Here is a 25379-nt window from a genome sequence, read left to right on the forward strand (position 1 = left end):
AGGTGATATATCAGTGATTATCATCAAAGGTGAAACCTGGTAGCCATTGTCTCCTGCAGCGTTCACAATATAGCTTTCAAAGCATTTTAAACATCTCCATACCTTTTCTCTATCTACACAAATTAATTCCAAGAGGATGTAAGATCATTTTTATTCATCTTCAATTTGAATCCCTGTGTGTGTCCTTTCTTTTTTATCACTTGACATCAAAAGCCTGGAAAGCTTTCAGAGCACATGTTCTCCTTGACTTCCTCACAGGCAGATCTAAGTAGTTACATTTAATAGTTACAATGTCCATTAAATACGCCTTAAGCAACTGCATTGTCAAATACAAAATGATAGGTACAAGAAGGTGGTGACAACTAGATCTCCACACTCTTAGTGAGATTTATCAACGGACACTAGGGATCTAGAAAATTGGTATTGTATGCAGAGATAAGCACAACAGGCTAAGATCTGATGGTCAGACTTGTTATAGAAACTAGAATTCAGACAGGACAAATATGTTTTGAAGGGATTGTGCCATGTGTGTATAAAAAATCTGGTGTGTGTGTTGGTGTGTTTCTGTTCCCCTCTTTTACTGAGGGAGGTTTTTACGAAATGGTTACCCTAGAAACCAGAGAGCCGATCCCTTTGGTCCCCTAAAGAGATGTCTTGTTGAGGTCAACCTTGACTGGCAGTGGTCCAGCTTCCTCGCTCTCCTCTGGTTGGTCGATGGCTACAGCAATCACAGGGGTCAGATAGTAGGGGTTGACCTTCTGGACGTCATCCAGAAACTCATTGTCTCCGTTGATGCTCAGCTGGGAAAGGAATCAGTTATTCATTCAAATCGATAGAAATGTTCCCATTGTCTCTAGGCCTAATTCATCTCAGGAAAACACATGTTAAAGCTGGAATCAGTATTGGTGAAACTGCCACATCCATTTGTGATATTACAAAAACAAAGAAATTCCTTAAAACAATGAAAAATGTTTGTTTCCCTAGGACATCATGCACACCATTGCACGCGCGATAGAAGAGCAGAGTATGAATTGCATTTTTTTCATCACGATGCTGGATGCTACTCTCTTCCATTTCATAAACAAAACAAAAACAATAACAAATGTTCCGTGGCTCTGTTTCCCCAAATGCAGATTCCAGCTTTCAGGTAACACTTCAGTGAGTTAACAATTAATCTAACACAGGGGAAATGAAGTTACATAGAGGGTTAGCTGGTTTTAATCTAAAAGACAGAGTTTGCCAATATAATTCAGGTTTTTCGTGATGCTGTTCTGGTGCTGTGTTGACCTGTGTTGTGAGGTGCTGTGTTTACCTCTGTGTTGATGTGTTGCTCTGGTGCAGTGTTTACCTCTGTGTTGATGTGTTGCTCTGGTGCAATGTTTACCTCTGTGTTGCTCTGGTGCAATGTTTACCTCTGTTTTGATGTGCTGTTCTGGTGCAGTGTTTACCTCTGTGTTGATGTGTTGCTCTGGTGCTGTGTTTACCTCTGTTTTGATGTGCTGTTCTGGTGCAGTGTTTACCTCTGTGTTGATGTGTTGCTCTGGTGCTGTGTTTACCTCTGTGTTTATGTGTTGCTCTGGTGCAATGTTTACCTCTGTTTTGATGTGCTGTTCTGGTGCAGTGTTTACCTCTGTTTTGATGTGCTGTTCAGGTGCAGTGACCAGGCTGGCACAGCTCAGCCACAACATCACCATGATGGACAGGAAGAGACAGGCAGCCAGGATCCAACGAGGCAGTCCTGAGCGCCTGAGAGAAAGGGGAGGTCCTACAACTCAGAAGACCTCTAAATCAGAGGGAACGAAATGGGTTGATTTGGGCAGATGACTGTTGTTGTTCAATATTTCCTCACCTTGACATGCAACCCAGGAAGTCATGCTCAGCGGTGGGGTCCTCTGTATGTTGCTGGACTGCTGGGTGCTTCCCCTTGCCTCCGGTCTTGGCTGCTCCCTTCTCCCCATGTCCTTTCACACCTGCACAGAGGTGAACACTTATGAGCAACATACTTTGTGACTTTGAGATCAATAAAGCATATTCAATTCAATGTAATCCTCCTTTAACCTGTTAGTGATCCCTTCACGCGGCAATCCCTTTAGCGGGATCGATTTGACAACATCCAGTGAAATTGCAGAGCGCCAAATTCAAACTACAGAAATATGAATATTCAAGATTCACGAAAATATAAGTGTAATACATCAAAATAAAGCTTAACTTCTTGTTAATCCAGCCGCTGTGTCAGATTTCAAAAAGGCTTTACGGCGAAAGCAGACCATGCGATTATCTGAGGACAGCGCCCCGCATACAAACACATGAAAATAATTTTCAACCAGGCAGGTGGCGACACAAAAGTCAGAAATAACGATATAATAAATGCCTTACCTTTGAAGATCTTCTTCTTTTTGCAATCTCAAATGCCTCAGTGACACAATGAATGGTCGTTTTGTTCGATAAATTCCTTCTTTATATCCCCAAAATGTCAATTTATTTGGCGGGTTTCATTCAGAAATACACCGGTTCCAACTCGCCCAACATGACTACAAAGTATCTAATAAGTTACCTGTAAACTTGGTCCAAACATTTCAAACAACGTTCCTAATCCAACCTCAGGTATCCTAAAACGTAAATAATTGATAAAATTTAAAACGGGATAAACTGTTTTCCAATACCGGATAAAAACAACGTGAAGCACGTTCCAGTTCACGCGCACCAAACAGTAGAATCCATCTGGAGTGACACTTACAAAGAACAGCCATACTTCTTAATTTCTCAAAAGAAAAACATCAACCAATTTCTAAAGACTGTTGACATCTAGTGGAAGCCATAGGAACTGCAACCAGGTTCCTATTAAATAGGGCTTCCCATAGAATACCATTGGGGAATACTATGACCTCAAAAAATAAATTCCCTGGATGGTTTGTCCTCAGGGTATCACCTACCAAATCAGTTCTGTTATACTTACAGACATAATTGTAACAGTTTTAGAATCTTTAGAGTGTTTTCTATCCAAATATACCAATTACATGCATATCCTAGCTTCTGGGCCTGAGTAACAGGCAGTTTACTTTGGGTACGCTTTTCATCCGGACGTAAAAATACTGCCCCCTATCCCTAAGAAGTTTTAATGCACTGTATACTAGGTCTTATTATGATTTGTACATTATGGGTCTCGATGTGTGACAGAGCTGCATGCCACAACACTGCAGGCGGTTGGTGTCTCACCATGGGGTCTCTGTGTGTGGGAGTGGACCTGTGGCCAGGGCTTGTCTGCCACATTGGAGCGGGGAGCCTGCAGCTCCGGCAGAGTGTACTCAATCTCTGGTTGGCTCTGGTAGGAACAACAAACAAAGTCAATTCAGGCACTAGTAATTACACACTGTAATTCACTGAAAAAGTGGCAGAAAAATGTATGTTTTACACATTGAGGTTAGACCATAATGAAGTCTGGACTAAGAATACTCAATGAACAGCTAAACACGACAGGGAGAAATACACACAACTGCAGACTTAGATGTAGAGGATACTGCCACATGTACTCAAACAAAGAGAGGACTCACTGATTATAGGAGAACATTGCATTTTTACAAAATGTGTGCTGCTGCAAGCCAGGCACTGTGTACCTCAGCCATCTGTGAAATTAAGCCAGATAGACTTCCAAACTACCAAACAGTACAAAACGGTACTTCCAAACTACCAAACAGTACAAAACAGTACTTCCAAACTACCAAACAGTACAAAACGGTACTTCCAAACTACCAAACAGTACAAAACGGTACTTCCAAACTACCAAACAGTACAAAACGATACTTCCAAACTACCAAACAGTACAAAACGGTACTTCCAAACTACCAAACAGTACAAAACGGTACTTCCAAACTACCAAACAGTACAAAACGGTACTACCAAACAGTACAAACATAAAACCACTTAATCACACCTTACAATGGCTGTTCAGGTGGCACTGAGCCCTCCTGAGGTATAGATTGTATAGAGCAGATTGTATGGATTGTTCTTTGGCACACAGGTGGAGTTTTAAATCAGCATTTCTTTCTCTCTAACTTCATTAAAGGACCCCCTGCTTGCCCATTGCTGAGTCTGTCCTGGTTGGCTGCTCAAGAGCCCCCCAATTCATTCTCTCTGAGGAGAGTGAAAAGGCCACTTGACTGAAGAAAGTGTCTCTGAAAAGAGGCCTTTAAAAACAGCAATTGTGCACTACAGTATGTGAGCGAACCTGAATGACTTAGAGTGAAGACAGGGTTAATCCCTATGTCTATACACACACACATTCAAGTAGGCGCGCAAACACACACACAAGCACACTCGCACGTACACATGCACGTGCGCGCGCGCACACACACACACGCACACACACACACATTGACCCAGCTCTGTCAGCAGAGGCATCATTGTGCCTTTCATTATGGAGACTGTGTTTCTGGCTCCCCCTGGAGAACTCATTAAAATAGGATTTTGGTTACCCTCTACTGAACCTTTCCCAACAACAAGACGTGTAGACAGAGGGAGTCCTTTTTTTAAAGAAAAAATCATAATCTTGACACACAGGTCCATGTATGCATGCGTAGTTATGACAACTGAAAATAAAATGTATCAATCGGCATTTGAATAGTCTATGGGTCAACGAATGTGAGATAAGCAAAGAGAAAAGGAAGTAAATTGGTCAGATATAGTCATTTAACTGAGATGACCTATGTGGGAGAGAATAAGGCTTGGTCTAACAAAAGGTCATAGATATTCAGACAAACTATTGTTATTTTCAAAGTCATTTCACCACCAGTTTTAGCAATAGCAAGGATTTTACGGAGCACATTGGATCCAGGTGTAATATTGGGGGGAAAGGCAGTGGGAAGAGAAGAGTGAACATTTGAGTATGTTAGTAGTTATTGGCTGCAGACTGGAAATCTTGCCATCAGTAACAGTAGGCCTTCTGATGTACATCTGTCATGCATTATTGTCCCAGAATGCCAAAGGTGCTCTAGCTATAGAGGCACAAAGACCAACAGGAAGGAGGGATCCTTTTCCAAAGTAACAACCTCCCTTCCCTTATTTGGTATTTTTGGGTTATTTGGGCTCACTTTCTTCTTAGAGGGGGGGATGTTATAGAAGTAGTATCTATGTATGTCCCTATTTCCTTCAAGGGGACCCTGCATCATGTGAATGTTGGACGCGGAAGGAATTGAAACAAGACCCCTTTTCCAAACAAGCGTTATCCCCCCAATCAGTGATGAGAGGGCCCTGTTGGCTGTGTTTACTCCCTCTAAGCCCGGAGGAAACAGCTTGATTCTCGCTGATTACCTTGGAGGAGCACTCCTGAATCACTGGGAGGCTAGGATGGCATGAATAAGTGTGATTAAGAAGGAGGCTGCCACTTAACCCATGTCAAATGTGGGTAGGAGAGGGATGGATGTTCCCCGAGCTGGAGCTCAGCCCATTGTCTGAGATACAGCTAAAGGGAGCTGAAGAAGGGAGAATCTGCCGCTTGTGGGACTGAGACTCAAACCGCCGCCCTCAGACACAGGTGGCTTGCCTGGAGCAATCAGAGAAGCTGCTTTGATCACAGTTGCATCTAAACACACAAACTTTTGGAAAATGTTGTGGGTAACCCACATTGATATAGAACCCAGATGGTTTATGTGCACTGCGTTAGTCCTCTAAATGTAATGGACCTGGTATCAATCTTCAGACGTTTGTGTGACTCAAGACCACATTAGACCTGTGAGCTAAAGCCTCAATAGCTCTTGGAAATAGAGTCTCAGTTCTTTAGAAAGTAGTTTTGGGAATCACCTCTGTACATCACATAGCAAAATACACCTACATCTATTGGCTCCTTAGTGAATTAAAAGTCTTATTTGTTCAAATGACTGATTAACTGAAGGAGAGCGCACGTAATTCCACTGTGAACTGATTCAAATAGAAATCACTTGGCCCAAATAAACTTGTCACACTGAACACTGCATGAAGACCAAGTGCCATTCATTCCACAAGTTGGCTCTCTCACTAACTCTTGAAAACTCATATGAACTTGTTAATACATTTATTTTTGTCCGATTCACTTCAGCTCCAGTAGTGTACTGTGTTGCAATTGAATGGCCCTTTTTGAGAACTTACTAAAACTGCTACATAATGTGGACAAACTGCTAGCACAGTGGGTCTCCTAAACATTTCCTGTTTGTTTTGTATCACGCCTAAGGCTACAAGTCACCATGGTCCTCCTAGTGAGTCCATACAGCCTGTCATCCTACACAGCCCTCTGCTCTGCAGAACCCACTCATTCTGAATGTCTGCAGTTGTGATTTGTATTGCAGCGGCGGCTTGTCTTCTCTTTCAGCTGTCCCTCAGCCTTAGTGCTTTTCTGTTGTTTCTTTGCCCCCAGTCAATTTGTCAAGAGGGTGGCAGCCAGCCAGTTGCCCACTAAACACAGGCCTGCTAGCCAGCTCAGAGCCTGTGGAGCCTGCTCTCACCTCTGCTAGCATGTCACATCCATAGAAGACAAGCATCCATCCATCACCCCTAAGGCTAAAGAAAGAAATGGCATGAAGACTGTTGTTTTCATAATTTCATGTTGTCTCACCACGTGTCTTTTTATTACTGGATTTACAGATCTCGGTTGTCCTTCTCTATAGATTCAGCCAGCCTGTCTTGACTTAGCCGTCACTTATCAAGTAAATCATATACAGTACTGATCCCACGCCCTTTTCACCCTTATGTTTGAGTTGAGTTCACCTCTGTTGCCCCCAAGGTTTGAATTACAGCTGTACCCCCAATAGTCACTGTGTAACTTGAGTCCTGACAGTGTCTCACCTGGAAGACAACCACCTTGCCGTCGTCGGCCTGCAGGTAGAAGGTCCAGGTAGAGGAGATGAAGCTCTGAGCAGAGCTGACGATGTCGTTAAACCAGCTCGACACGGTGTCCATGACAGAGGGGGGCTTGGGACGGTGGGCCATGGCCTTCAGCTGCAGGGAACAACAGGTTGAACTGTCTGAGTTCAGGTGCCATTATTTCCTCTGGCAAAAAAGTAATGGTGTGTGTTGCTGTACAAGACTATGTGTGTGTGTGTGTGTGTGTGTGTGTGTGTGTGTGTGTGTGTGTGTGTGTGTGTGTGTGTGTGTGTGTGTGTGTGTGTGTGTGTGGCCTACTGAATGGCTACTGAATGACCATGCTAACCTTCCTCCTCTTGATCTCAGGTTCGGAGGGCTGGCTGGCACAGCCGGTGCTGCAGGCCTCCTGCTCCAGCAGTTTGCTGTATGCTTCCTGGCATGCTACAGAGAGAAAGGGGGGGGGGTAGAAGAGAGAGGGGGAGAGGGGCGAGAAAGATAAGGGAGGGAGAGAGAGAGAGAAGAGAGAGATAGATAGAAAAAGAGGTTAAAGAGAAAATACACAGCATGTGTTAGTCATTGCGTCCCTATTCACCCCTCCCTATAGTCATCAATATCAGAACATTTGAGCATCTACTGCCGGGACCAGGGAGGACAGCAGATCACAGGATTGATTTTCAATAAACAAGTCACCAACTGAGTGAACAGCTTCAATTGAGCCACACACACACAGGGTTCCATTAATGTCATGTTGGCCCTGGTACAGGCACATGATAGGCCAATAGGTTGAATCAAGTGCTTTCTGGCCTTGAAGCATAGCTTGGGATTTGTTTGTTTTGTTTACCTCCTTGACACTCCTCCCTGCTGGTGTTGAAGCCAGCATTGCCATTCACAAACTGACATATGGAGTAGAGACGACAACCACGGTGACAGGCATTCAGTATGGAGTCCTTCAGGAGAGAGAAAAACATAGGAGCTAATTATGACTATTCAAACAAAGCAGATATCCTCAAAGAGAATGAGATATTGTCCTGGATTTGTGTGTGATTAATTAGATAGGCAATTAGATATGCCTATACCACAGAGGTATTTCAATTGGATAATGTTACAGACTAAATATTTTAAATGAGGTGAGGAATTATTGATCTTAGAGGTACACATGGAAAATACTGCAAATGTCGTGCCAGGGAATTTTGTGATGAGTGAAGAATAACAATCACTTGGTCACAGTTTCCGCCAAGCCTGGTTCTATTACAGAAGAACAAAACAGCGCCCCTAAGCGACTGACACAGGAACGTGAGCGACAAAGTGATCCCCTTGTCCGACCATCAACGGTTACATGCGTATTACAGTGTCATGCGTGTCATCCTTTCGATTTACTGCGTTTTCCCCTGTTCGCTGTGGGTCTAGCGGGACTTTATTCTGACCCAGGATGCACGGTTCCTTTGTATAGGTAATTATTTGCTTACTACACAGTGGCAATTATAGTCCCATGAATAAAATAAACGGAACATTGTTCAAGCACTGACTATTTGTCACTAAGGTGTTGTTCAAATAATACGCGCACATCAAAGGCATACTTTAGGGCCTATAAACTGGTGCAGTGTTCTGAAAACAGGTGATTCCGCATAGTTCACTGTGATCCATTTTGCTGCTCTGCTCCGCACTCCCCTGCATGATGTCTGAACCACACCTGAGCTGAGCCGAAACGATGATGTGTAGTTGGGAAAATAATAGCCTAGCTGAGGGAGTTACCGTTATTGGCTATAGCCACTAATCATCCATTAGCCATCTTACAGGTTATAAGTATTTTTCAAATGGTACATTATTTAAGATTATTCAAACATGGATATTGTAATTAATTAGATACTATTTACATATCCTGCATATTGCTGTTCATCGACAAATAATTGCAAATGGCAATAGGCTCTATTGGAGAATGCCATGCTTGGTCTGGTGCCCTCACAACAATTTTACGACTGGGTTTTATATGAACATACATAAGTTATGTAATTAATGTGTAAATCAATCAAGAGGAAGTAGGGGGAGTAGGCTATATGGCTATAATGGAGGATCAGAGCTGTGGAAAGAATAACAATTAGATGCGTCATAAAATGATATTTTCGGCCAAATCGTGCATGATAATGTCCACTTAGTGCAGAAATTAAGTTAGGTAGCGTAGCCTAGCCTACGGTTGATACGATTTAGGATAACCATGCCATTTAGTAAAAATGTGGGCCTTCGTTACGCATTGGCCATGCTACATTTAAACAACAGATTTCCAGCACTTAAAGACTAAAAGGAAGTCTATCGGTTATCGATATACCTTATTCAATTTCGGATACAGTCGTCGAAACGTAAGAACTTATTATAGCAGCGATTCAAGCACGAAAACAGACTTTTCGTCACATTGATATGGAGCCGAATATATACTGCTATTCTGCTATTCCTCAATGAGGTCTATATCGTTTCCAAGTATCACTTACTTTAGCTGGGCTTTTGTTTTTGATGGTGATCTGGCATTGCTTTTTGCAGTAACTGATGTCGCCTAGTTGGTTGTCAAATAGATCAGAAGACGCAGCCGCCAGCCCCGCCAGAAGCAGCCAGACGACAGCGGAGACAACGCACACCCTGCCGCCGAACTGAAGCATTTCAAAGACGGATTTGATCACCACAGTCTGGACGAGCACTGGCACTTTTAGTGGGCTCTGGGCTTCTCTGATGGATGTTGCTTCAACCCGATCGCTATCTGCTTCGGTAATCTTGTGCTATGGTTTCGTGGTGTCGTCACTCCAAACATCATCGCTCACACGCTGCTGCGCGCCCCCTCTCTGTGCGGTCTTCACTCCACACAGCGCAAATTCTCTGAGGTGTATACAGTGCATTCGGAAAGTATTCAGACCCTTTCACTTTTCCACATTTTGATACATTACAGCCTTATTCTAAAATTGATTAAATTATTTTTTTTCCCTCATCAATCTACACACAATAGCAAAGCGAAAACAGGTTTGTGGCAATTTTTGCAAATTTATTAAAAAATAAAATACAGAAATACCTTATTTACATGCGTATTCAGACCCTTTGCTATGAGACTCGAAATTGAGCTCAGGTGCATCCTGTTTCTTGATCATCATTGAGATGTTTCTAAAACTTCATTGGAGTCTACCTGTGGTAAATTCAATTGACTGGACATGATTTGGAAAGGCACACACCTGTCTACATCAGGTCCCACAGTTGACAGTGCATGTCAAAGCAAAAACCAAGCCATGAGGTCAAAGGAGTTGTCCGTAGAGCTCCGAGACAGGATTGTGTCGAGGCACAGTGTAACGCTTGTCGTGGTTGGAAGAAGAGGAGGACCAATGCGCAGCGTGGTAAGTGTCCATAATAGATTTTTAATAAATCAAAATGAACACAGAACAAAAAATAACAAAACACGAACAAACAACCGAAACAGTCCCGTATGGTGCAAACACTGAAACAGGAAACAATCACCCACAAAACACAATGAAAAACAGGCTACCTAAATATGGCTCCCAATCAGAGACAACGACTGACACCTGCCTCTGATTGAGAACCATACTAGGCCAAACACATAGAAATATACCAAACAGAACCAAAACATAGAATGCCCACCCCAACTCACGCCCTGACCAAACTAAAATAAAGACATAACAAAGGAACTAAGGTCAGAACGTGACACACAGATATAGGGAAGGGTACCAAAACATTTCTGCAGCATTGAAGGTCCCCAAGAACACAATGGCTTCCATCATTCTTAAATGAAAGAAGTTGGAACCACCAAGACTCTTCCTAGAGCTGGGTGCCCAGCCAATCTGAGCAATGGGGGGAGAAGGGCCTTGGTCAGGGAGGTAACCAAGAACCCGATGGTCACGATGGTCACTCTGACAGAGCTCCAGAGTTCCTCTGTAGAGATGGGAAAACCTTCCAGAAGAACAACCATCTCTGCAGCACTCCACCAATCAGGCCTTTATTGTAGAGTGGCCAGACGGAAGCCACTCCTGGGTAAAAGGCACATGACAGCCTGCTTGGAGTTTGTCAAAAGGCACCTAAAGGACTCTCAGATTATGAGAAGCGGAAGCCAGTCCTTGGTAAAAGGCACATGACAGCCTATGAGAAGTGGCAAGAGTCTCTGGTCTGATGAAACCAAGATTTAACTCTTTGACCTGAATGCCAAGCGTCACGTCTGGAGGAAACCTGCCACCATCCCTACCGTGAAGCATGGTGGTGGCAGCATCATGCTGTGGGGATGTTTTTAAGCGGCAGGGACTGGTAGGCTAGTCAGGATCATGGGAAAGATGACCCCAGCAAAGTACAGAGAGATCCTTGATGAAAACCTGCTCCAGTGCGCTCAGACTGGGGCGAAGGTTCACCTTCCAACAGGACAACGACCCTAAGCACATAGCCAAGACAACACAGGAGTGGCTTTGGGACAAGTCTCTGAATGTCCTTGAGTGGCCCAGCCAGAGCCAGGACTTGAACCTGATCGAACATCTCCGGAGAGAACTGAAAATAGCTGTGCAGCGATTCTCCCCATCCAACCTGACAGAGCTTGAGAGGATCTGCAGAGAAGAATGGGAGAAACTGCCCAAAAACAAGTGTGCCAAGCTTGTAGCGTCAAACCCAAGAAGACTCAAGGCTGTAATCACTGCCAAAGGTGCTTCAACAAAGTACTGAGTAAAGGGTCTGATACGGAGTAAAGGGTCTGAATACTTATACAAATGTGATATTTCAGTTTTTTAAACATTTTTATACATTTACAAACATTTATAAATACCTGTTTTTGCTTTGTCATTATGGGGTATTGTGTGTAGATTGATGATTGGGAAAAAACGATTTAATTCATTTTAGAACAAGGCTGTAACGTAACAAAATGTGGAAAAAAGTCTATAGTTCTGAATACTATCCGAATGCACTGTAGGCCTACAAACTAAGCATTCATAAAATGTATGATTCAATATATATATTTATACATCATGGGGTAAAAGAGACATTCTTTGCACTAAATTATATTCTATCAATTATTTAACCGGTATGTAAGATAATGCTTATATTTATGCGTAAATGTAACGGCTGTCTAATGCCTCCTCCTCGGATGAGGAGGAGGAGTAAGGGTCGGACCAAAACGCAGCGTTGAATGAAGACTTAATGAATTTATTAAACGAAAGACGAAGAACACTTGAATTGATTACAAAATAACAAACGACGTAGACTGACCTGAACAAGAACTTACATAAAGACACGAAGAACGCATGAAACAGGAACAGACTACCTAAAACGAACGAACAAACGAAACAGTCCCGTGTGGTGCAAACAGACACAGGAACAATCACCCACTGTCACGTTCCTGACCTGTTTTCTGTTAGTTTTTGTATGTGTTAGTTGGTCAGGACGTGAGTTTGGGTGGGCAGTCTATGTTTTCTGTTTCTATGTTGGTTTATGGGTACCTAATATGGCTCTCAATTAGAGGCAGGTGTGTGTCGTTTCCTCTGATTGAGAGTCATATTAAGGTAGGTGTTTTCACACTGTTTGTTGTGGGTGGTTGTCTCCTGTGTCAGTGTCTGTATGTTACGCCACACGGGACTGTTCTCGGTATGTTTGTTCGTTCGGTTTTTGTGTAGTCAGTTTTCCTGTTATTGCGTTCTTCGTGTTTCATGTAAGTTCGTCGTCCAGGTCTGTCTACATTCGTTTTGTTATTTTGTTAGTTAATTCAAGTATAGTTCGTTTTTTGTCTTCGTTGTTTTGTCGTGTCTTAATAAATCATGTCATTTCACAACGCTGCGCCTTGGTTCAATCCATGCTCCTCCTCTTCGGATGAAGAGGAGGAGGACTACCGTTACAGAACCACCCACCGATCCAGAACCAAGCAGCGTGAGTTCGAGCAGCGGCCAAGAGATCAGGACTCATGGACTTGGGAGGAAGTATTAGAGGGAGAAGGACACTGGGCGCACATTGGGGAATATCGCCGCGCTCGTGAGGAGATGGAAGCAGCGCGAGCCCAGGAGCGGTGGTATGAGGAGGCAGCAAAGAGACGTGGCTGGAAACCGGAGAATGAAGCTCAAAACCGGATTTATGAAGGTACGCGGCTAGCACGGAAGCCCGTGAAGAAACCCCAAAAATTTCTTGGGGGGGGGCTAAGAGGTAGTGGGCCAAGGGCAGGTAGGAGACCTGCGCCCACTTCCCAGGCTAACCGTGGAGAGCGGGAGTACGGGCAGACGCCGTGTTACGCAGTAGAGCGCACGGTGTCTCCTGTATGTGTGCATAGCCCGGTGCGGGTTATTCCACCTCCCTGCACTGGTAGGGCTAGATTGGGCATTGAGCCAGGTGCCATGATGCCGGCTCAACGCATCTGGTCTCCAGTGCGTCTCCTCGGGCGGCATACATGGCACCAGCCTTACGCATGGTGTCCCCGGTTCGCCTACATAGCCCGGTGCAGGTTATTCCACCTCCCCGCACTGGTCGGGCGATGGGGAGCATTCAACCAGGTAAGGTTGGGCAGGCTCAATGCTCAAGGGAGCCAGTACGCTTGCACGGTCCGGTATTTCCGGCGCTACCTCCCCGCCCCAGCCCAGTACCACCAGTGCCTACACTACGCACCAGGCTTCCAGTGCGTCTTCAGAGCCCTGTTCCTCCTCCACGCACTCTCCCTATGGTGCGTGTCTCCAGCCCAGTGCCTCCAGTTCCGGCACCACGCACTAAGCCACCTGTGCGTCTCCAGAGCCCTGTACACACTGTTCCTTCTCCCCGTACTCGTCCTGATGTGCGTGCCCTCAGCCCGGTGCCACCAGTGCCGGTACCACGCACCAGGCAAATAGTACGCTTTGAGAGTCCAGTGTGCCCTGTCCCTGCTCCCCGCACTAGGCTTGAAGTGCGTGTCTCCAGTCCGGTGCCTCCAGTTCCGGCACCACGCACCAGGCCTACAGTGCATCTCAGCCGGCCAGAGTCTGCCGTCTGCCCAACGGCGCCTGAACTGTCCGTCTGCCAAGCGCCGCATGAACTGCCCGTCTGTATTGAGCCTTCAAAGCCGCCCGTCTGCCATGAGCCTGCAAAGCCGCCCGTCTGCCATGAGCCTACAGAGCCTTCCGCCAGACAGGAGCCGCTAGAGCCTTCCGCCAGACAGGAGCCGCTAGAGCCTTCCGCCAGACAGGAGCAGCCAAAGCCTTCCGCCAGACAGGATCAGTCTGAGCCATCCGTCTCCGCAGCGCCATCTGAGCCATCCGTCTCCGCAGCGCCATCTGAGCCATCCGTCTCCTCAGCGCCGTCTGAGCCATCCGTCTCCCCAGCGCCGTCTGAGCCATCCGTCTCCCCAGCGCCGTCTGAGCCATCCGTCTCCCCAGCGCCGTCTGAGCCATCCGTCTGTCCCGAGCCATTAGAGCCGCCCGTCTGTCCCGAGCCGTCAGAGCCGTTAGTCAGTCAGGAGCCGCTAGAGCCATTCGTCAGTCAGGATCTGCCAGAGCCGCCAACCAGACAGGATCTGCCAGAGCCGCCAACCAGACAGGATCTGCCAGAGCCGCCAACCAGACAGGATCTGCCAGAGCCGCCAACCAGACAGGATCTGCCAGAGCCGCCAACCAGACAGGATCTGCCAGAGCCGCCAACCAGACAGGATCTGCCAGAGCCGTCAGTGAGCCATGAGCGTCCAGAGCCGCCAGTGAGCCATGAGCGTCCAGAGCCGCCAGCCAGCCATGAGCGTCCAGAGCCGTCAGCCAGCCATGAGCGTCCAGAGCCGTCAGCCAGCCATGAGCGTCCAGAGCCGTCAGCCAGCCATGAGCGTCCAGAGCCGTCAGCCAGCCATGAGCGTCCAGAGCCGTCAGCCAGCCCGGAGTTGCCAGTAATCCAGAACTGCCCCTCAGTCCAGAGCTGTCTCTCTGTCCGGAGCTGCCTTTCAGTCCGGAGTTGCCCCTCTATCCTGAGCTACCTCTCTATCCTGAGCTACCTCTCTGTCTCGACCTACCTCGCTGTCCTGAGCTACCTTGTCTTGGTGTTGCCCCTTATATTAGGTGGGTGGAGAAAGAGGGTGGTCATTCTAAGGGGGAGATGTAAGCTGGGATTGACTATGGTGGGGTGGGGACCTCGCCCTGAGCCTGAGCCACCACCGTGGTCAGATGCCCACCCAGACCCTCCCCTAGACTTTGTGCTGGTGCGCCCGGAGTTCGCACCTTAAGGGGGGGGTTATGTCACGTTCCTGACCTGTTTTCTGTTAGTTTTTGTATGTGTTAGTTGGTCAGGACGTGAGTTTGGGTGGGCTGTCTATGTTTTCTGTTTCTATGTTGGTTTATGGGTACCTAATATGGCTCTCAATTAGAGGCAGGTGTGTGTCGTTTCCTCTGATTGAGAGTCATATTAAGGTAGGTGTTTTCACACTGTTTGTTGTGGGTGGTTGTCTCCTGTGTCAGTGTCTGTATGTTACGCCACACGGGACTGTTCTCGGTATGTTTGTTCGTTCGGTTTTTGTGTAGTCAGTTTTCCTGTTATTGCGTTCTTCGTGTTTCATGTAAGTTCGTCGTCCAGGTCTGTCTACATTCGTTTTGTTATTTTGTTAGTTAATTCAAGTATAGTTCGTTTTTTGTCTTAGTTGTTTTGTCGTGTCTTAATAAATCATGTCATTTCACAACGCTGCGCCTTGGTTCAATCCATGCTCCTCCTCTTCGGATGAAGAGGAGGAGGACTACCGTTACACCCACAAACAAACGGTGTGAACAGCCTACCTTTATATGGTTCTCAATCAGAGGAAACGTCAAACACCTGTCCCTGATTGAGAACCATATAAGGCTAATTACCAATGAACCTAAACCTAGAAACACATAACATAGACTACCCACCCAGCTCACGTCCTGACCAACTAAACAAAGTAAAACAAAGGCAAATAAGGTCAGGAACGTGACAGTAAAGATGCATACACATTCTCATTGCAATAATGAGTCTAATGAGATGAAAGATAGTAAATAATTAAGTATACAAATACGACTAATACAGAGACCACACCTGATGGCACAGTGCAGCTTATGAGACATGCCAACTATTGACCCACAGTCTTTTATTCTGTAGCCTAAACAAGTATTATATTATAGGCCTATAATATATATGTAAAAACTTGTATTAATTTCAATTAATGCATAGCCTATGTATTAACTACAGCCTACTGTAATAAACCCCTTACAATTAAATGCCACTCTTTACCCCTTTGTCATGTGAAAAGTGAAAAACACATTTGCACCACATTTAACTTTGTTTTTATAAACATAAAAATAGCATATTTAGTCAATTATTCTAATGAGTGCTTTGGATAGGATGGACCCTGTACAGTGTAAGAATGTGCCATGTAACCTGTATGATTATAGGGCCTTAAGAGAACTTTATTCACATTTCCCTATAAACCCCATGCTGTGTTATAGTGAATCAAATCACCTGCCTAGCCTAACAATGAAGTAAACCTAAACATAAAATCGATGGGGGTGTACTAGAATAGAATAAAACATATACTTTAAAATGGGCTATTGAAATGTTTTATTTCTTTTGGGGGGGAATGGATATGACAAAATAAAGAGAAATAATGACTTGAGACTGTGTGGGAAGACAAGGGAGGGGCTTATAAAGTATCAACTTGAATGTTTTAGCTGTTGAGGCGTGCACCAATGCAAACCCTCACTAAACTAAAGGCAAACCTTAAGTTACTTTCATACAACCACTGTTTATCAGCTTATCCGCACTTACATACGGAGCTCCGACGTTCGATGTAAAACGTAGTTCCTTCGTTAGAATCAGACTGTTGATTCAACGGTGTTGGATAGCTGGGTTTCAAATCCTTCGTTTTCTCCCTTAGGAGTGTGGTTTTAACCCACGTAAGAGGGAAATAAAGGACAAGAGAGCGAAAGGAGACGAAAAAGGCTATCTGAAACATGATCTCCATGTTGTGTCTCATGCTGTTTGTTCCACGTGTGTTCTCCTCATCGACACGTAAGTACAAAACTCTGAAGTGTGATATTGTGAGAAGCCGACTACCAAATGTACCATAAGCCCGTTCCGGGTAGACTGATTTGAAGGGGAGGGGCGCTACCCCATTTGTCAACAAAAAAGTTACATCTAATGTACATGGTACAAGTCTTAACAATGTGTTAGATACATTGTATGTACATTGTGTAAAGGCACGAAACACAAGACTCACTGAATCACAGGTGTCCAGACTGTCCACATGTGTACTTGCCAAGTTATCAAATGTTTGACCTGTAATAAAGTAAAGAACATATATTTATATAGTAATGAATGAACAGATGATGAGTGATATTTGAAGATGTCATACTTCTAGATTTTTTGCTGTCCAAAATATAGGGCATTCTGGATTTGCCGATAAATGGTAAATAATTGGTAATAACTACTTAGGCTCTGTCTAATGAAACAAGTCTGCAAAAACGTATTGTACGGAGATTATGGCTTTGTACATCTTTGTGCATGACTAAATGTAAACTATTTTCCATTGATATTTCACATATTGAAATCAACAGGCTATTCTGTGACAATCTTCCACAGACAAAGTGAATGCTGAATCATTTTATATCTACAGTATTGCTTTTCATTATAATGCATTATTGGACTTATAGCACTGAAATAACAGAGAAATGTGCCACAAAGGTTTTCAAGTTCAACATTTCAAGTTCATTTGAAATTCCTAATTTGCAATGTTGCTGTGAAACATACAATTAATTTACCCCATTTGAGTAGCTATACATAAAGTGGAAATATCAGTGCAGACACACTGAATTCAGCACAAAATGTCTCACACCAAGTCCTCTTTAGCCTAGTCAGACTCATAGTGAGCAGCATATTGGCACATATGTTAGATAGCTTGTCCACCGCCCACCAAGAGCACACTTAATAAACCTTACATTAACCCTTGAATCTCCCCCAAAGGAACCGAGTGGTAACATACATTTCAAACAGTATCGCTTCTCAGGGCATTTCTCATGAAGCATTAATCATAAGATAAGAGTCAGAAGAGTAAAGGATTAGTGAGGATGGAAAAGCATTCAAGAATTTGACCAACAACCTTGTCTGACCTCTCCAAGTGATCTCCCAACAGTTTCAGCCCAGGACCCATAAATCCACTTCATTACTCTCAGGTCATAAATATCGCCAGCTCTTCTCTGAGTTGGAGTGTTTTGCACTCAAAAAAATAGCAAAGGTTGCTTATGATTCATTATCTATTCACTCTGAACAGACATGAGATCAAGAACAAACCTTTTCAAGCAAATCAAATCAAAGTTTATTGCCATACGTGTTAAGCCATCATCACCTCTAGGAGTGCAGCCCATATAAAGTAAAGTGTGTCTGTGTGTCTCCCCCCCAGAGGTGGCTGTAATCTTCCCCCAAGACCCAGCATTGTGGATGGGCTCCAGCCTGACGGCCACGTGCACAGTGAGCCCCGAGCGGGGGCTGCATGCCAACACTATGTACTGGACCCTTAACGGGAAGAGACTCCCAAGTAGCACCTACGGCCTGCTGAGCACCAACGGCCTCAGTGTCACCCTCCACCGCCTCAACGGCTCCCAGCAGCAGTCTGGGGACAACCTGGTGTGTCACAGCAGAGACGGACATGTCCTGGCTGGCTCCTGTCTGTACGTGGGCAGTAAGTGTCAGATTGGCCCTGGAGGCCTCAACCACTTCTTCTGGGGACAAGTTGTCAGTACATTTAATCCACAACAAAATTATATTTCCCCTCCAGATTTAGTTCCTTCTTAAATTTGGGTTAAAATGACAAATCTGAACCAATTCTGTGATGTTCTGAAAAACTGCATTATGACTTTTCATGGTGCATTAAAAGGGGTGTGCTCAAAAGGACAGCGCTGTGGGGTAACAAGGAGATATTGGCAAATGCATTTGTTTGTTTGCATCAATATTGTCTGAGTAAGCAGCTCAGGGCTCTGCATTTACAAAGAGATTATTGTTTTTTTTGCCTTTTTGATGATAAACTGTGTGTTTGCTATGATTTTAAAGAACCACTGAACACTCCGATTGGCACGTGTTTTTCTGTTGCTCATTAGAGAAACAAGATTTGAGTCTCGGAGGTGTGTTTTCTGACTGATTCCGCGTACAGTTAATGGTGTCCCCCCCCCACGAGACACTGTAGAAGCAGATTATTTAACTTCCTCAAAATCCCCAGAATTAATCTAAGATAACTAAAATAAAAACTCTGTAATTCATTTAGACGTTTTTGCCGAAGATGTTTTAGTTGCGCAATTTTACATCTAACTAAGGTGTTTGGTGCAGTATTTCTCAAGTAAAAAATGTGCGACATGTTGTTTTATGTAAACAAAGTCGGCCTGCTGGGCAGGTCTGTCTCAATGTCTATGCTATTGGATAGAGAGCAATTACTGTATCTGTTCACCCCATGTTAGAGGGCAAATGTACATCGTCAAATCAAAATCCAACCATAATTTACCCATTGTGACGCACAGATGTTCCATACTCCGTTTTAGACAAGACAAAATAATCCTATTTACACTTTGCAGTCAGTTTTGACACTAGAATAACTATTTCTGACTTCTATCGATGTCACGTAGGCCGTTTTCAAAGGGATACATTGCTTTTTAAAGGTAGTTGCTCTTTAAAGCCTGTTATATTACCCCACTCTAATCTGTAGTGTCTCTCAGCACAGTATGTAATGCTGTCTTTGAATCATACCCCAAAGCCTCAGTTTAGCTGCTCAGTAGGTTGTAATCAGCGCCATTACTTTGCTTCTCTCTCTCCACATCTGTGTTTGATAGTCTATCATTGAGAGGAAATGAGACAGGCAGCTGAATCCTCTAGCCTGTCGTCTGAGGTTAAGTAATGTGCCAGTGCATGGGTGTCAAACTTACGCTCCACTGGCCGGGTCCGGGCCACAAAAAACAATATATATATATATATATATATATATATATATAAAATTCTTATTTTTATTTATTATAAATATTTTTGGGGGTTGGGGGAAACAAACTCAATACACTTTAAAATGACTAAAACCAGATCAAAACTGTTTAGAAATGTTAATGGACCTACATTCATACAGTTTCTTGACCGTGTCCAGCCCACTAATAATAGCCAAAATGAAAGCTAGACAGTTAGGGAGCTTAGAAAATTGTTATAAATGATGGAGAGAGGAAAATGTTTAGCTAATTTTGACTGCGAGGAAATATAACCAATTTTCAGTGCAGCCCTCCGGACCTCGTTGAACACCGAATGTGCCCCCCAGGGCAAAATGAATTTGACACACCTGTGCCAGTGTATGATTATGGGATTGAGTGACCATTTATACCCGTTGTGATAGGAACTATTATAGTGATGTATTTGTTGTGGTTCAAAACCACTTTGTTTAATTCATGCTAGGGATTATGAGTGACAATGCATGCTATGTATGATACACAACCACTGTGATTAGTTACTGAGAGAACCATGTATTTTCACTGTTAATATGCAGTGCCCCCGGAGAAGCCGGTCAACCTAACCTGCTGGTCCCGAAATACAAAGGACCTGAGCTGCAAGTGGACCCCCGGTGGTCGGGGTGAAACCTTCATCAAAACCAAATACACCCTCAAGTACAAATTGAGGTGAGAGCCACAGATCTCCAGCATCTCCCAGGTGATCACCCAACCCACCATAATTTCTGCTTAGAAACAATGATAGATGCATCACCTGGAACACAATTACTTTATTTTACTCACTAGAGGCCTATGTCATTGTGATGAGGCATTTCTAACACTGCAATTGTGCCTTTTGTACTGCAGATAGATGTGTAATGGACTTTCATTTGACTCGTAATGCCACTTGTACTGTTAACATTTCATGGTCCAGAGCACACTGAAAATGTTACGCTTCGCTAGTTGTTGGCAGTACATTATATTGACCATTTTAGTACAGATATGATTGTCTTCACGTTGCTGTGTGTTCTGTTCAGGTGGTACGGGCGAGAGAGAGAATGTGAGGACTACAGCACGGGGCAACGCTACACGTGTTACATCCCCCGGGACTTGGCCCTCTTTACTCCCTACGAGATCTGGGTGGAGGCGTCCAATCAGCTGGGGACTGCCACCTCTGATGTCATCACTCTGGATATTCTGGATGTGGGTAAGTGGAGTGAGCCTTTGGCCCAGTCTCCCTCCTGCTCCCCAGCCTGCCACACCCCGCCCTCACCAGTGCCAGAGTGGGCAGGGCATGAAAGTGTCCCGTCACCATAGTGACAAGAGGGCGTGATAAATGCTTCCGCTCCCCCGTGTTACATGAGTCCTTCATGAGCCCATCCTTTCCTTTTTCTCTTCTCTCCTCCTCGCCTCACTTCACTCTCTAACTCACCGCCAGATCTCCTGCATATGGCTAACACACTTTCACGTGAGAAAGGAATTTTATGTGTTCTCAATCCATCCCTATAACAATATCATCGATTCTGGCTGTGATTATAAAAGATCAACTGACCTGTCGTAAAAGTTCACTAAACACCAGACGTTTGGAAAAAAGTGATACACAAATGATGATGGATAGATAAGGTTGAGGACACAAAACTAAATATCACTTGTTAATTCCAACAACATTTTGCTTGGCCTTGTACATTTTGGTGTTGTATTGTTGGAGTAAGCCAGCTTACAACACTAGTTTATGGTAAAAAGATGATCATTAGCCATATGTTGCAGTATTGTCTAGCTTTACGATTAAGGCATGTCCCTGTGAGTAGAAAGAAAACTGTAAGCAATTGATCTTTGTGTTGGTCTGCTACATCCCTACTGTACGTGACACATCTAGAGACCACAGGTAGGTTGGTCGGAAGAAAGAGGATCCCTATAACATGATGCATCACTAACCTCTTGTTTCTTCACCCTCTCCACAATGGAAACAATAAGCTGTGAAATTTTTCTGTGGAATCTTCCATGATTTTTTGCTCCCCCAGTGGTGAACTTGGTCAAACCAATAAAGTGCATCAGTAAACAAACAACAAGGCAAACCTAAAATGAAGGGAGCTATAGATTTATAGAAAATCACAAATGGGCTGCTGACATTTTTATATGATTCTCTCTCTTTCTCCCTTTCTCTCCTCTCTCATCCCCCTCTTTCCCTCTATCAGCGGCATCAAAGTCATTTAATTCTTTGAGAGCCTTATTGCGTAGGGAAAACATGTTTTTTTAATGCTGGAGCGAGGGACAAAAGTACTGTGTGCATAAATCATCAGACTGGGGAGAGAAGGCAGAAACAGACACTGACCTCATTACCCTGCTTCCATAACTACACTCATTAAAAGGACTGGGAGAGGGAGAGAAAGAGAAGGCGAGAGAGAAGAAGAGAGGGGGGAGGGGGAGAAAGAGAAGGCGAGAGAGAAGAAGAGAAAAAGAGCAGGAGAGAGAAGGAGAGCGAGGAGTAGAAGGAGAGAAAGAAAGAGAACAAGACAGTGAGATAGAAAGGGAGGGATAGAGAAACAATCAAATGTAGTGGATAGACTGTGAAATAAAGTGAATTTAAGGAGAGAAGCAAAGTGTTCTGTCATAGTACATAAGGGAGACAGCGTTGGTGCTGGACAACAGTACAGCCCAGCCCTGACATTAAACATTCATCACCATATTTTATTCAAGCATGGTGGCTGTGGTGTCTAGATATAGCTGTAGTGTCTTTACAGTGTGGTACAATATTTACCAGGAGGTTTCTCAGAGGGGAGAGTGCTTTCAGGTACACTCTGTTGGAGTCATCCAAAGGATGCTGATCAGTCCTCTACTTGTTCTGTCAGAAATACAGAACATAATGTACTGCAAAACCTTAAACAACGAAGATTGTATACAGTATTTTAGTGCTTATGAAGCAGTGCTGAGAGTGTGATATACTCTATGTACTGAATTTTGTACTGAGTTTTGTGTTCCGTAGTCTTGGCACATAACTACACAGCTTTGTGACTAACCTGTGTCTGGATCCCTGTTGTTTCAGTGACTACAGACCCTCCAGACAACGTCCATGTGAGTCGTGTGGGGGAGCTTGAGGACCAGCTGACAGTGCGTTGGGGCAGCCCCCCGGCACTTAAAGACTTCCTCTTCCAGGCCAAATACCAGATACGCTACCGACTGGAAGACAGCGCTGAATGGAAGGTAGAGTAGTACTTTATTTCAACATTCAGACACATTTCTCTTTCTCTCTCTGTCTCCATCAGAAACCCGATGGCATCTTTTATCTGTGTAAATATTTGAGATGCATGAGTGTCAGGTACTCTCGAGGGACTATAGAGCTATATTTTGACTGTCAAGCCATGCTTGTGCATGCTTGTTTGTGAGTTCTGTTTCCACTGAACTATACAAGTGCTATGTGTGAAAATCTGATTTATACTACCTAACGTGTGTGCGTGGTGGTTAATAGCTTCACTGTGAGCGTGTTTTTATATGTTTTATTTGATATTGCGCTCAGTTGGTGGATGATGTAGGTAACCAGACATCGTGCCGGCTAGCAGGGCTAAGGGAAGGGACAGTATACTTTGTCCAGGTGAGGTGTAACCCAGTGGGGATATACGGCTCCAGGAAGGCTGGGATCTGGAGTGACTGGAGCCACCCTACAGCTGCCTCCACGCCCCACAGTGGTGAGTAAAGATTTACATAGCTCTTGAAGAGGAAGGATTTTATAAGGGCTTATATCGCTGCATTAGCATTTAGTTAGATCAGACATACAGTATATTCTTGCGGGGGCAATTATGACATTCGTGAGCACTTGTTACATGCGTTTTCAATGCAATTAAGGGGATATTAATAAAATGATCTTCAATAGTGCACATTGGAGATATTATTGTGGGAGATATGTCGTAATCTTTAATACTTCCCAAAGTTTATTTTTAGATCAAACAGTGTTATTATAGCTCAAAAGCCATGGGACATAAAAACTACCCACTAATAATCAACCTTTCATTGCCAAATAAACCAAAGAAACAATAACCTCATCCCAGATTAGGCTTCAACATCCTGGGAAAATGAGATCCAAACCGTATGTGACCCCAGAAAGCCAAACATCAAATGACACGATAGAGATCTTTCATCCAAGGATTAAAAGAACTCAAGCTGAAATTGCAAAGAGCTGAGGGGGACATCTGATAGATAGACTTCTTTTTCACTTTCGTTAGCCTTGAAAAATTGATCAAGTTGAAATGCAGTCTGTCAGTTGCACACAGGGAATTAACACAGAGTGGAAACAGATTTGGGGAATACAACAGCAGATAATGGGTTACATAGGTTATGTGGTATTTACTTCCAATGGGGAGGAAGTTGTTATCAGGCTCTGTTGTTTGCCATGGAGTATTGGTTGTGGCAGGCTTTATAATAATGTTGCCCTCTACACTGGAAGTGCACCAGATCCATTTTGTGAATCCCTTCTATTGTAGTCATATCAAATCTATTGTAATCAAATGGACTATTCTCAATACGCAGCAGAATGACCTTTCACAATAGCCAGAGCCCAGAGGTCATGCTGAGGTCCTAGCCCTGTGTGAGCCACTGACAAATCTGGTCCCAGCTGGTTTAGTTGTAGGAAGAGACAGTGGGTTCAATTCCATTAAACCTGAATTGAGGTGTTTACGCGATAGCTCTTTTTCCCCATGGTCAAACAAAAACACATAATGGTCCAGCTACTGCAGGTAGTGCGTGGGCAGCATGCAGGAGCTATCCTCTCTATCTAACCTTGTCCTTGACCACACTGCTGCCTTCCTTCTCCCTGGGCAGAGCCGCTGCAGAGTGGGTCATGTGATCCCAAGTCGGGCGAGCAGAACTCCACCCTGCGACGGGAGCTCAAGCAGTTCTTTGGCTGGGTCCGCAAACACGCATGCGGCTGCAGCGGCATGTCAATCAAACTCTACGACCAGTGGCGGGTGTGGCTGCAGAAATCGCATAAAACGCGCAACCATGTAGGTAAGAATAATATCCCCTTTATTTCTGTTCCAGCTCAGCATAGGCTTCACAGTTATGCACCATGATTATGTACTACTAGGCTACTGTAGTTCCTTATCACAACAACACCCTTTGTTGTCAATGTGTTGAACTCTGTTTACACCCCTATTCTCTGACCCCCTTTGTCCTGAATTGTACTTTTGTGTTTTGCGATGTGGTCAGCGTTTTGGAAGCACACAGAACCATTCCCCTAGAACTGGTTAGACTTTCTGAAGTCTCAGTCTGATGTTTTATGTTCAGGTATGTGTGCGGTTTCCACTTTATTGGCCCAGAGTACAGCATAAAGTTGATATCCGCTCAGTTCTCCAAGTCATGAAATCTCATTTTATTACATATTTTAATGGCATAGACTTATGATCTTCAGTCGATTGCCACAACAAAGGGAAATGAGCATGTAAATATAATTAACAACCACTATAATGTGTTCCTTTTGTGTTTTGTCTCTCTGTGACGTGAGGAGCTTGTTTCACAACATAACTGAGCCCAAATGGCAGCCAGGAGGACTGAACTCACCGCTAAGCCACATCCTCTGTTCGCCCCCTGAACCCAATCGCTGGTTGTTATGCTACTGAGGAGAAGGGAACTGCCCGAGTCTTTTATCTC

At 44.3% G+C, this 25379-nt stretch overlaps 2 protein-coding genes across 2 annotated transcripts; one reads left to right on the plus strand and one right to left on the minus strand.

The window, feature by feature from the left end:
- Positions 1-238: 238 nt before the first annotated feature.
- Positions 239-9479, minus strand: LOC120054463 (transmembrane protein 59-like). The gene is made up of 8 exons (XM_039001884.1): positions 9315-9479; positions 7673-7778; positions 7178-7272; positions 6814-6966; positions 3217-3322; positions 1850-1970; positions 1629-1746; positions 239-800 (listed from the first exon to the last, which is right to left on the minus strand). Exons 1-8 carry the CDS (start codon positions 9477-9479, stop codon positions 642-644), a joined length of 1023 nt encoding a protein of 340 aa, XP_038857812.1. The 3' UTR covers positions 239-641.
- Positions 9480-16745: 7266 nt separating this feature from the next.
- Positions 16746-24802, plus strand: LOC120055198 (cytokine receptor-like factor 1). Its single transcript, XM_039003120.1, has 7 exons — positions 16746-16803; positions 18191-18469; positions 20300-20429; positions 20777-20946; positions 22783-22940; positions 23254-23422; positions 24552-24802. Exons 1-7 carry the CDS (start codon positions 16746-16748, stop codon positions 24800-24802), a joined length of 1215 nt encoding a protein of 404 aa, XP_038859048.1.
- The last annotated feature ends 577 nt before the right edge of the window (positions 24803-25379 follow it).

Source organism: Salvelinus namaycush, chromosome 10 (genome assembly GCF_016432855.1).
Source record: "Salvelinus namaycush isolate Seneca chromosome 10, SaNama_1.0, whole genome shotgun sequence".
Classification (NCBI taxonomy): domain Eukaryota; kingdom Metazoa; phylum Chordata; class Actinopteri; order Salmoniformes; family Salmonidae; genus Salvelinus; species Salvelinus namaycush.